The sequence below is a fragment of the Saccostrea cucullata genome, unplaced genomic scaffold (genome assembly GCF_032062105.1).
Source record: "Saccostrea cucullata isolate Sc308-1 unplaced genomic scaffold, CSIRO_AGI_Scuc_v1 ctg4899, whole genome shotgun sequence".
NCBI lineage: Eukaryota > Metazoa > Mollusca > Bivalvia > Ostreida > Ostreidae > Saccostrea > Saccostrea cuccullata.
The window spans coordinates 27,740-41,122 of record NW_026919220.1 but is presented as its reverse complement, the minus strand read 5'-3'; the positions used below and the strand labels follow the sequence as shown (position 1 = coordinate 41,122).

The 13,383-nt window shown below is 34.8% G+C and overlaps 1 protein-coding gene across 3 annotated transcripts in view; it reads left to right on the top strand.

The window, feature by feature from the left end:
- Positions 1 to 13,383, top strand: part of LOC134282596 (zinc finger protein 91-like) — a 101,360-nt gene that overhangs the window by 67,967 nt on the left and 20,010 nt on the right. For all 3 annotated transcript variants that reach the window (XR_009995326.1, XM_062765002.1, XM_062765007.1), the window contains exon 2: positions 11,861 to 11,934. Coding sequence is in view for 2 of the 3 variants with exons in the window: in XM_062765002.1 (XP_062620986.1) it covers positions 11,861 to 11,934 (74 nt within the window). In the remaining variant the exon portion in view is untranslated. The remainder of the gene's footprint in view (positions 1 to 11,860; positions 11,935 to 13,383) is intronic.

Genomic DNA, 13,383 nt, shown 5'->3' with positions numbered 1-13,383 from the left:
TATGCGCTTTTTCTAGCAGGATTTCAATACGATATCCGATACAAAAACACAAAGAAACATAGCAACGCTGATGCCTTATCAAGACTTCCTGTGCCGCCAGAAAGCGAAGGATCCAATGAAGACGCTTATGACGTGACTGAACTGTATATGATTCAGCAACTTGAAAGCCTACCTGTTAATAGTAAGGAAGTGCAGAGAGGAACAGTAAAAGACACCGCTCTGAAAGTGGTTTATGACATGACAGCTTCAGGATGGCCAGTATCTTCAAATAACTTAAGTGAAGATCTGAAGGCATACTTCTCTCGCAGAAATGAAATCTCTATTTATCAGGGATGCTTACTATGGGGAATCCGTGTTATCATTCCCCAGGACCTTCGTTCACGTGTCTTAGAGGAGCTTCACGAAGGACACCCAGGGATCGTCAAGATGAAAACCGTAGCACGAAGTTTAGTATGGTGGCCAGGTATTGACAAAGACTTAGAGACACTTGTGAAAAGTTGCAAAGGTTGTCAGGAGAACCGACCTATGCCACCAGAAGCACCTGTTCATCCGTGGGAATGGCCCCAACGTGCATGGCAAAGGATACATGTAGACTTTGCTGGCCCGTTCCAAGGAAGCATGTTCTTAGTCGTAGTTGATGCATTCTCAAAATGGCCCGAAGTTGTCCAGATGTCAACAACAACGGGAGACCGCACAGTGGATGTACTGCGTAGGATATTTTCAAGGAATGGCCTACCAGATCAACTAGTCTCGGATAACGGACCACAGTTCGTCTCCGAAACCTTTAGAGACTTCATGAAGTACAACGGAATTCGTCACATTACGTCAGCTCCGTATCATCCGAGAACAAATGGGCTAGCGGAGAGACTAGTCCAGACACTGAAACAGTCAATGCGCGCATCAAAAGAGGAAGAAACTTCTACTTCTAAGCGTCTTGCCAACTTCCTACTTACGTACAGAAGTTCGCCGCATTCGACAACAGGGGAAACACCAGCTAAACTTTTCTTAGGACGTGAACTTTGTACCAGACTCACACGACTGAAGCCGAATGTTCGTAACACAGTGGAAGCTAAACAAGAAAGCATGCAGTACCGCATACCCGAACCCGTTCGACAGTTCAACACCGGTGACAAAGTTGCTGTTCGCGACTATCGCAGCCATAGTGAGAAATGGATCGCAGGGACAATTGACTCGAAAACAGGACCTCTTTCGTACAAAGTGGAAATTGCACCAGGGACAACATGGCGTCGGCATACAGACCAGATAAGATCTGCAGATTTCACCAACTCTGCACAAATACCTCCAACCCTGAATCTAGATCAACAGTTAATTCGATCGAATGATGGTACATTGTCGGCCGAAACATCATGACTGTGACCGGGACAAGTTAATCGCGACACCGACCAAGAAACAAGCACCCGAACTGATGCCTATACCGACATGTTCACCGGCAGCAACTTTCGTATCTGAAAAACGCTATCCAACCCGTTCCACTCGTAATGTTGTGCCAAAACGCTACCAGCAGTAATAATGGACTGAATGATATATAAATGCATGCAATGTTTGATTTTTAGAATGGTATTGCTTTATGATTGTTTATGTTACATATAACCAAGTAGTGCAAAAAAATGTAACCTTTTTTTTTTTTTGTCTGTCTCATCTTAAAATGTAAATTTGAAGTCTAGTGAAGTCTAGTCATGAATGTAAATCTAGTCAAAGTCTAGTCATAAATGTATTTTGTATACAGATGTCCAAGTAATATTGATATTCCTTCTACTAATCATAATTTGATTTTTATTATTAAATGAAACATGAAATATGTGTCCATTACATTTAAAGGGGGAGGAATGTAGTATTCCGGAATTCTGTAGATTTGTACGTTTTCGGTTTTAGATGTTATTCATGTTACTTCCGTAATAAATAGTTTGTAACCGCATGGCTGAGTTATAAATCTCATTTATTCGAGTGAATACACAACAAAAATCTATGTAAAATCTCTTGATCAACCGTCCATTTGCAAATTATTATTTTCGCGATTTGCCGTTGAAGAGCCCATTTGCGATAATAAGTTCTCATGAAGAATAAGGAATATACAGTGTACAAATATTGGTTATTTTTTACTATAAAACTGTAGGGTGCAGGTCTGCTTAGGAACATTATTTACATATTTCATTGATATTATCATTCTACATAGTAATACACATAATATCAAAATATTGAGCTTGAGTAGACCTGCAGTCTGTGAATTTTGCTAAAAATATTGACGTAATTAATAGACACCATTTTCTGTAGAATTCATGGAAAATTTAAACTTACGTCATTTTCCTGACATCATATCAAGTACAAGTATAAGATGTCATTGTTTAAGCCAAAAGAAAATATACTCTTGTTTCCTGTCCTCTGACCAAAAAATTAGGGTAGATAGGAACAGAGCTCCAGATAAGGTGCGTATTTGCAGAAATACGCATTAAATTTAAAAAATACGCATTGAAAATTAAAATAGAGCGTACAATTACGCATTAGCAATCATAGATACGCATTCCACCATGAAAGTACTGCGTACAAGAAGTTGAGGAAAACAGGTACGACTTCCTTAATAATACGAATTGAGGTTAACACAGTGTCTGATTTTTCTCAAAACAAAGTACAGATTTAAAAGCCTTTTAGTGACCAGGAATATTCTAGTAATGTCGACGACGATCCCCATTTCAGGAGGAAGAATCGGAGATTTAGAATAAAATTGATTTCTGTGTAGAAAGACTATGCACTAGACATAACGTTTTTTTTACTATGGGTCCAATTTTTCATCTCTCTTAACTTGCCATATTAATGAAGATTCTTTCACTTTACTCTTGATACGATGTCTTAAATGAAGGAAAATTTATCTGTGTCCCTGACTCTATGGTGCAGTGACCTTGACCTATTCAATTGTATAATCCTCCTTGTCAAAAAAGAATGCTTCCCAATCTCACCAAAATGTTTTGTTGGTATTTACAAAATTTATTTAAATAAATGCAGGAACTGACCTTTGAAGTTTTTTCCCTCTTCAAAAACGCATACTTCAATAACAAGCTCAAAATAGAGGTCAGAACATTTCTCCATAAAAAATACTCTTCAATCATTTTGCTGAAAATCAAAATCTGCATTGATTTGAAAATCAGGGAGTAAATACACCTTGGGGTAAAAAATTATCTGGAGCTCTGTAGGAAGGGGAAAAATTTTATTTTGAGAAAATATTTTATTTTCCAAACTCAATGAATGCAGAACACATAGCATGTAATAACATGAAAATGATATATTTACAGTTTACAGAGCAGGTCTGTTGATAAAAATTTATAAAGTAAATGTGTCCTGTGCACTTGTGATGTATTAGTTCTGTAAATATTGTTGGCTGACTTTAGTAGTTAGGAAAATAGTCACTTAAGAAATGAAAATGTAATAAAAGCTTTTAGCATGTTTAGGGTCGGAGGGTAAATGTAGAGTATGTTGGGTGACAGGAAACAAGAGTATTTTTTTATTTTGGCCTTATGAAAATATTTCTGTTCTTAACCATAAATATATATTTTTATATATTTCTCTGTCAATGTTTGACCTGGGGGCAAATGTTAGCCATTGCAGCATAAAGTCCTTTATTAATGCTTTGATAACTATGATTAATTGTATTAAACATGTTAAATAAGTTATGTTATTTAATTTTGACTTGAAAACTTTCAATTAAAAATGCAAATAAAGCATGGTAAAAATTTAATATAATTTAATTCTTAAAACGAAATTGGTAATATGAACAAATACACACAAAAAAAGCATGTAGATACAGATTTTGATAGGTGGTCAAATCTCAGTTGTAGTAACTAAAAATTTTGTCTGGTCCACCTGTCCCACTTCAATGGACTAGATGGAGTGCACTGACACCAATGACACCAATGGAGAATTGGTGAGGAGGTGGAGAAGGATATTGAAATAACGAACAGTATTCAATCTCAACGTCCATAAAACAAATGTACAAAATAAGAGCAGAGCAAACACGGACCTCCGAAACATCAGAGGTGGGATCAGGTGCCATGGAGGAGTGAGCATCCCCTGCCGACCGGTCACACCCGCCGTGTGCTCGTTGTCATAATCAGGATATAACGGAAAAAATGCGTGGTCAATTCAGTGTATAAATAATGGACTAACAATTGGTATGAAAAACGTCAGTCAGCATTTCATTCAATGATAAATTGTATTTGCTGACAAGGTCATTGTATCGACCATAGAATTTACGAAATGATGACTTTAAACGAGACTGTTGATATTCTTGTTTCATCAACTTGCTTGTCAATAACTTACCTCGTTTAAGAAATTGTTCATATGTAGAGCATGCTCTTGCATATCGAATCAACTGAGATATAAATACTCCGTATGCAGGTGATGAAGGTATATTGCTGCATAAGTAAGGGAAGTTGACGATAGAAAAGTTAAAGTCATCACGTTTATCATATAGCTTGGTTGTTAGATTACCATTAGTGTATTTTTCAAGTAAAATATCCAAGTATGAAGCAGAAGTGTAGGACTCTGTGGTATCTTTTATCTCAAGCTCACCAGGATATATCGTGTCGACGTAGGAATGGAAATTATCATTACTAATTGACAATACGTCATCGATATATCTAAATGTCGAGTTGAAGGCCACAGCAAGTGTTTTCTTCTTTTCACGTAAAAGATTTTGCATAAATTCTGCTTCATATGAATATAAAAATAAGTCTGCTAATAACGGAGCGCAATTTGTACCCATGGGAATTCCAATAGATTGTTGGAATACCTGGTCTCCAAAAACCACATAGATATTGTCAATCAGAAACTCAAGCATCTTCTTGATGTCAACTTCAGAGTACTTATGTGTGCAATCAGAATCTGTTTTAACAAAATAATTTTTTAAATGACCAATGACGAGGTAAGTAAACTTACGAGTTCCATTTTTATTGAAGAAGCAGCTGTCAATGATATCAAAAAGCCTGGATTTTAATTTGTCGTGGGGAATTGTTGTGTATAAAGTTGAAAAGTCGTAAGTTTTTATGCTGTTGATTTTTGTAAAGTCTTGTGATTATACCCCCGCTCCAAAGGAGAGGGGGGTATACTGTTTTACCCTTGTGTGTCTGTCTGTCTGTCTGTCCGTCTGTCTGTCCGTAACAAATTTTTCGTCACAGTTTTCTCAGGAACTACTCATCGCAGATGCTTGAAATTTTAACACAATCTTCTCTGAGATGTGCCATACGGTGGGATACAAATCGGATGTCAACTTCCTGTTTGTCTGTGCGTCTGTCCGTTTCATAATTTTTCGTCGCAACACAATCTTCACAATCTTCTCTGAGACATGCCATACGGTGGGATACATTTTGGTTCAAATCGGATGTCAACTTCCTGTTTGTCTGTGCGTCTGTCCGTTTCATACATTATGAATTTTTGTCGCAGTTTTCTCAGCAACTACTCATTGCAGATGCTTCAAATTTTAGTACACTTTATGTTGAGGCATGCCATTTGGTTGGATTAATTTTGATATGAAACTGATGTTAACTTCCTGTTTGTCTGTGCATCTGTCTGTAATGGATCTTGTGTATATTAACATGATCGTGTTTATTCTCATCAGAGCGGGGGTATTCCTAGTGAGCATTCGCTCACAGATTTCTTGTTTCAAATTGTCTAAAAGTTCTTTAGAATTTTTAAGTATCCACATCTGATTTACACCACTTCTTGAATATATAGTCGTACAGTACTCTTGAAGTTTTTCCTTCACTACTGTCAATATTTTAGTGAGAAGTAATGAAAGAGGCTTGGTTGAACATTTACTGGAACCTGCAATGTATCTTTGTTTGTAAGGACTCTTATGAAGTTTCGGAATCCAATATATATAAGGTAGTTCAAATTCATTTTGGCTCTGTGGAATATTAAAAGTATTCAAAACTGACAGGTGATTCTGAAGAATTTCTTCTTTAGAAAGAGAAGTATATGTATAAGTAGGATTTCCACTTGTAGAATTAAATCCAAGTTCTTCTAGAATGCATAGATAAACAGCATTTTACACCTTATTTTGTAATTTTATTTACATGGTTTATTTGTAAAATTTTTATAATTAAATTCAATTTTCACAAGACTTTGAACATTTTTATGCCCCACCATGAATATGGCCGAGGCATATAGTGTTTGTCGTGTCCGTCTTTCATCCTTCCGCCTATCTGTCGTTCCATCTTTCTGTCCTTCCGTCTTCCGTCACACTTTGCGTTTAGCTCTGTTCAAAGCTAAGTTTCACAAATAAACGATCCAAGATATTTTCATTAAACTTCATATGCTGATAGATATTGATGTGTGCTATGCAACTGCATCAACATTTTTTTACCCTGACCTTTCCTTTGACCTTGACCTCACTTTTCTTAAATCAGTGTTTAGCTCAGATTTGAACATGCAGTGCTCCAAGTCACACTTGCTCTTAGGTCGCAAAATGGTGACCTAAAATTTTTTTTGGTCGCCATAATCAAATATTTCACTCGCCATAAAATAATACATTTTGTGAATAAAACTTGATAATTCAAATAAGCACAAGACGAAAGACTACCTTTAAGCAATCGCTTAATGGTAGCTTAATGGTGACTTAATGGTGGCTTAAAGGAGTTAATTCCTTTAAGCCACCATTAAGCCACCATTAAGCTAGACTTACAGGTGCTTAATGTCCAAACTTCATTAAGCTACCATTAAGCCACCATTAAGCTGAGCTTAATGGTGACTTAATGGTCAACCCTCATTAAACTTTTATGCATCTTATGTAGAATCTTTAAACTAGCTTTTAGTTATTTTAATATCATTTACGCAAAATCTATTCCATCTCATAATTCTGTCTCGATCATAATTTCTACGAGTTTTTTGTCAACATGCATAATCTTGATCACTGGGAACGAAGTTAGCTAATAGCCACAGGGGCTTGCTCGAGGTGTCTAATTTTTTTTTAAAAATCATTTACAGTGATAATAAAACAAGACATCATGTATCAGAACTGTATATTATTTTTATTTTTTAAATTAACCATTATTACATGCGTTATTTTTATTTTTAGTGTATATGATTTTTAAAAATAAATAATAATTACACACCGTGAGCAAGTCCTTGTGAAATATCTTAAATGTACAATACCAAAATCAATTTGTTTTTAGAATTATCTATATTCCGAACACAAAATATATATTACTTTATTAAAATGGTCATTTTATTTCATATGTCAAAAGAAACATTCCGCTACAGAATTCACAGGAATATAACTATATATATGATCTCATAAAAAAAAAAAAACCTTTGTCCTTTTTGGGGGGGGGGGGGCTACTGGTATACAAATGTTTAGTTTTCAAAAATTGACTTTTACCATGAAAAACTTTTTAATGGCTTTTACATCATGAATACTTTTAATTAATTAATTATTTTTTTTTAATAATGCAGCGGTTAGTATCTGTTAAAATCTAGTCGGTCTTCAATGATTGTTATTTCAAAATCGATTTTCAGAGGAACGGCCGATCAGATTAAACATGACATCCGACTAGATGTATACACATTAAGAAACGGGGTAGGATTAACAGATAATCCGTGTACAGTAAACCGGCTGGTCAGACAATAGACCTTAATTAGGTGTCCCCCGTCCCCGGTTAACTAACAGGAAACTATACATACACAACGTACACTGACAGATTTTAATGATCAATTATTTAAAAAAAAATTAAATTTAACGCAAGCATATAACAAATAAAAATTATGATTCATCGTAAAAAAGTCAATTATTTTGACACCCATTATGATACAAAAAGAATTGAAACTGAATATGATATTCTAAAAAAAGTTTTTGTAAACGTAATTAACCAGGTAACTCTTACGCGAGGATTGTCACTAAATTGTTGACACAGAAACGTTAATATCCGCAGTATATTAAAAATAATAGTAGAATCTGTTTTTTCCTCTTTCTTTTTCGATGATAGACTTTTGTGTTTTATCTAAAATCAATTTATCTTCAATCATGATTTAATGCTTACATTTCAAAAATTTTCGAATAACACTAACAGAGCGAAGAACTCAATCATTCTACATCATCCGAACTCTGTGTAGAAATATATATATTAATGTGTTAAGATCCAAAAATTAAATTGTTTATATTTTGATTAATAAACCAATTCAAGACGTTTGGAAATGTTCCACAAAATTCTAGTAAAAACCTTAACAAGTCCAAACAAATTTTGAAAAAAATAAAGGTTAAATATTTAATATTTTCTCATTTAATAAGGAGCGGCGATAGCGTAATGGATAAGGCGTTTGCCTTCGAAACTTAAGGTCATGGGTTCGCGCCCACACTGCGGCGTGTTTTTTTTTTTTTTTTGTTTTTTTTTTTATTTTGAATTTTGTTCTTTTTCATTATTTTTAACCAAATCAAGATAAAACGAACTCTACATTGATAATAATGATAACAAATCACTATAAAAATAATTTTTCACCCATATAAACAATATAATCGACTGCGTAATGTGACTTAATGGTGGCTTAATGGTGGCTTAATGGTAGCTTAATGGAGTTTGGACATTAAGCACCTGTAAGTCTACCTTAATGGTGGCTTAATGGTGACTTAATGGTGGTCTAAAAGTAACCATTAAGAACCTGTAAGCCACCATTAAGTAACCATTAAGCCACCATTAAGCTACCATTAAGTTAGAAATTCGGCTTAATGGTGGCTTAATGGTTACTTAATGGAAGCTTACTGGTGGCTTATAGGTGCTTAATGGTGGCTTAATGGTGGTTTAAAGGCAGCCTTTAAGCCACCATTAAGCACCTATAAGCTACCATTAAGTCAAGCTTAATGGGAGCATTTCATCTTGTGAAGGATATGTATTATTTCTTTATTATATCAAACATTACTTATTACTGTGACTATTAAAATTTGATATGTTGAATGAAATATTTTTTTTGAATACATGTACCCTTATGGTTGTAAAGAAGAACACAAGTAATCTGATTACAGAAATAAAATTTTATCAAATGAAAATACAAGCTTGACAGCAGTTGAGACAGGACTTTCTGTTTGTCATGTTTACTTACAACTACATACCTAACCTATTACACAGTCATTATAAATGCCGCCAAAACACTCTTTATTAGCATGATTCATTGTGACATACAAGTAGTTGACCAAATGCTTAAGTAACAAGGTCGGATCTTAGAAAGTTTATGAAGTTTGGATGCCATTCCATCAGGAACATTATTTTTACCCCACCTCTGTTGATATTTCCGTGAAATTCTGACTTACGATTGGTTGAAGTCTGTCACGTGAAGGCGGTGGATTACTTATACCCAGTCAGTTGTTAATACATACCCGCGGTCAGTGAATCTATACCCGGTCGATGTATTACGTCACAAACACAAACTTGACATCATAATAGGCACAGTATAAGCGCGTTGAAGCATTTAGCAGAGAAAACCATTTATAAACTACAGAGAAAACGTAAATGTTTCATCGGTGCGGTAAATTCGTTACATAGTCATTTAGTGACAGGGTGTGGGATGATACCTGGTTAGTTCATACCTGACTCGGGTCTGCCTCGCCAGGTATGAAATTTACTAACCAGGTATCATCCTATACCCTGTCATTAAAAGACTAGGTAACTAATAATATGTACGTCCCTGTTTCTATCAAACTTTATACAGTATGCTGCCATAACATTACGTGATATAAGTCCATGCGATGCTTTGTAAAGCGTATTTAAATATATGTTTTTTAAACATTTTCTTGATAAAGAATCTTTACTAATGAGATATCGATCCCGATCTTAAAAATGGACGTATCCAGCCCAAATTTTCTCAGTTGCGAAAATGCGAGTGTGTTTTCATTTTTAGTTGCAAAATCAATTTTTTTGTCACAAATGCTGCCATTTTCATCGCAACTTGGAGGACTGACATACCATTCAAGATGGTGTTATCAAACTTTACATGTTGATACAAACTTGCTCGGATGATGCATCTAGGGATGAACACTACCAGACTTGCTTCGGATGCAGGATCTGACCTACATTTTCCAGATAAGTGACCAGGTTTAAGTTTTTGGAGCAGGTCCATTTCCAAGGAACTAAAAGCCCTACCCAATCCAAACTTGCACGGATGATGCATCTAGGGATGAACACTACCAGACTTACTTCGGATGCAGGATCTGACCTACATTTTCCCGATGAGTGACCAGGTTAAAGTTTTTGGAGCAGGTCCATTCCTCAGGAACTATAAACCCTGAGCCAAACTTGCATGGATGATGCATATAGAGATGGACACTACCAGACTTGCTTCAGATGCTGAATCTGACCTACATTTTCATTCCTAAGGAACTATAAGCCCTGTCTGAAGCAAACTTGCATGAATGATGCATATAGAGATGGACACTATCAGTCTTGCTTTGGATGCTGGATATGACCTATATTTTTAATCCCTAATAACTATAAGCCCTGCCTGAACCAAACTTGCATAGATGATGCATCTATGGATGGACACTACCAGACTTGCCTTGGATGGTGGATCTGACCTATATTTTCCTTCCCAAGTAACTATGGGCCCTACATAAACCAAACTTGCATGGATGATACATCTAGGGATGGACACTTCCAGACTTGCTTCGGATGCTGGATTTGACATTAGTTTTCATTCTCAAGTAACTATAAGCCCTGCCTGAACCAAACTTGCATGGATGATGCATCTAGGGATGGACACTACCAGACTTGCTGGATCTGACCTACATTTTTATTCCCTAGTAACTATGACCTCTACCTGAACTAAGCTGATCAAATTTTATACACGTACAAATTTTCATGTTGCTTTACTAATGTATCCTTGGCAGGGCATTCATTTCCTATGGACATATTTCTAGTTTTTTTTTTTTATTGAAAAACGTATAAATTTAATCAGATATTTGTTTTTGTTTTGGAGCACATCAAACATTTGTTTTTGTCTTTGGTGCACAAGCAAAAACCTTTTGGTGCATGTGATGTAAAGTTGGAGAGGAATAACATGAGATAATTTGTCGAGTTTTTATTTTGTTGAAAATATTTTGGAAAGATAACATGGCTGATGCTTGAGTTACTAATGCCAGAAAAAAGTAGGTGATAGCAAAGAGAGGTTACTCATTGTATCTGTGCAAATGTAGGGTCATGCTTTCTTCAATTGAACAATACATTTAGTAGTTAGAAAAAAAGTAAAATAATTCATAGAATATTTTAAAATCCTTTTCTCAACAGGCTCAAGATCAAGTGCACAAGATACAGTAAAACTTGTTTAGTGCAAACACGGATATTGCAAATTCAGGGATAAAGCGAAATGATCTTGGGTCCCCAGCTATATAAATTAATGAATTTCTTATACAGTTATAACAAATTACAGATATAGCTAAGTAATTTCATAGGTTCCAATGACTTCGTTATGACTGGGTTTTGCTGTCACATGAAACTTATGAAAGCATCATCATGTAAATTCAAACTTTTTAAAACCATGACACTCATTGAGTCACAAGGACTAATCAAGGTTTTACAAAGGAAAACACACTCAGGAAAAAGGTTTTAAAATCTTCTTAGGTAAAATGCTATGTTTTTGTCTTTCATGTAGTTAAGATTCAGATTTATTCAAATCATGACCCCAGGGTTAGGGAGGGCCCACAATGGGTTATTAAAGTTTAATGTAGTAATAATAGAGGAAAAAATTATGTTTTTTTAGAATACTATTCAATGATTGGTCATCTAAATGATTCTGTATGCATTCTAAAAATTTAACAAAAATAATCTCAAAATAGCATACTAACTCTACCCTGTATTTGTTTTATTTTTAGGAAAGAAACAACCATTACAGAATTCTGACCCTGTGAATGAGAAAGAAGAATACCAACACCAGAAAATAATGAAGGTACATGTATGTGTAAATCCTTTATACTGTATACAAGGAATTTTGCCCCCATTTTATTTTCGCCCCTTTCGCCCTACTCTCATTTGGACGAATTTAAAAGGTGGCGAATTCATAGAATACAGTATAATTTCTTAAACAAAACTATGACTGGGTGAATTTAAATCAGGGCAAAATTGTTTGCAAGTATGAAAGGGTGAAAATTAGTCGGGGCAAAAATAACCCTGTATACAGTACTTTATTAGGCAGGGTTCACCAGGAAATACCGTTTGTGGGAGTTAACCACGGTAAATACTCCTTTTTCCGTCCTTGTAAATACTGCAAATTTTATCCAAACTGGGAAATACTGTCTGAAAAATAAAAAAAAATAGAATTTATTTCTTTTAAAGCATTTAATCCATTTAATTTTAATATACAAAATTCAGAAGTAAGCAAAACATTTATCAGTAGGGATGATTATAAAAGGTTATGTTGTGCAAGTCCTTAAGGTTTATTTATACTCTAATAAGAGAGATAACTCTTAATGACATATCTATTATTCTTGAACAGATTTGCCAAGTTGAAGTGCATTTTTTTGGTCCTATTTTGCCCCACAAGCTAGACTGTAATTGTCTGTATTTTACTTATAACAAAGAAAAATACATTTCTTTTGGAAAATGAATATTTAGGTTCAAACAATATTTTAAATGATTGAGCAGAGGGTTTATGAACCTTAAGTTGATGATGTCCCAAAAATAAACACTAGATGTTTTAAAAGTTATGTGTTACTTTCTGAGTTCTAAAAATAACATTTTAAGTTTAAATGAAGTATCTTTGTTTTGTAAATTTTACTTTTTAAATTTATGTATTTAAATTAAAATTTATGTATTAATTCTTAATCTTATCTTTAAACCTTATAAAGTAACACATAACTCTAAAATATCCCCCCTTTCTGACCATTCAATTAAAACGTGCTAGTCAGCCTTGTACAACATAAGCAGCCGAATTCTACCATGCAGTAAGTTTATCAATGTCTTAATCTGAGTGAAATAAATATTCTTGTCTATTCTTGTCTTGTCGAATTTTCTCTAACTTGGCATAGTGTAGTAACTTTAAGTGATTTTGTAACTACTAGTAACCCTTGGACTTCCGGTCAAGGAACTGTCATTCATGCTTTTGAAACGCATGAGCCTGAAAAGTCGTTATGTAGTGTATATTTGCATCTGTAGCTCTCCCTTTTCTTTATTTTTAAAATTTCCAATATTAGCAATGAAAATGTGTGCTTTCAGTTAATAAATAAATTGCTAGATTCTCATCTGATTTTTAGCTCTACTGGTCAGAGACCAGAAGAGCTTATGCGATGGTAATGCGTCCGTCTTCCGTCCGTCTGTCTAGCTGTCTGTCTGTCTGTCTGTCCGTCTGTCTGTCTGTAAACAATTTTTCAAAATGCTACTCCTCCTACAGTTTTGGTCT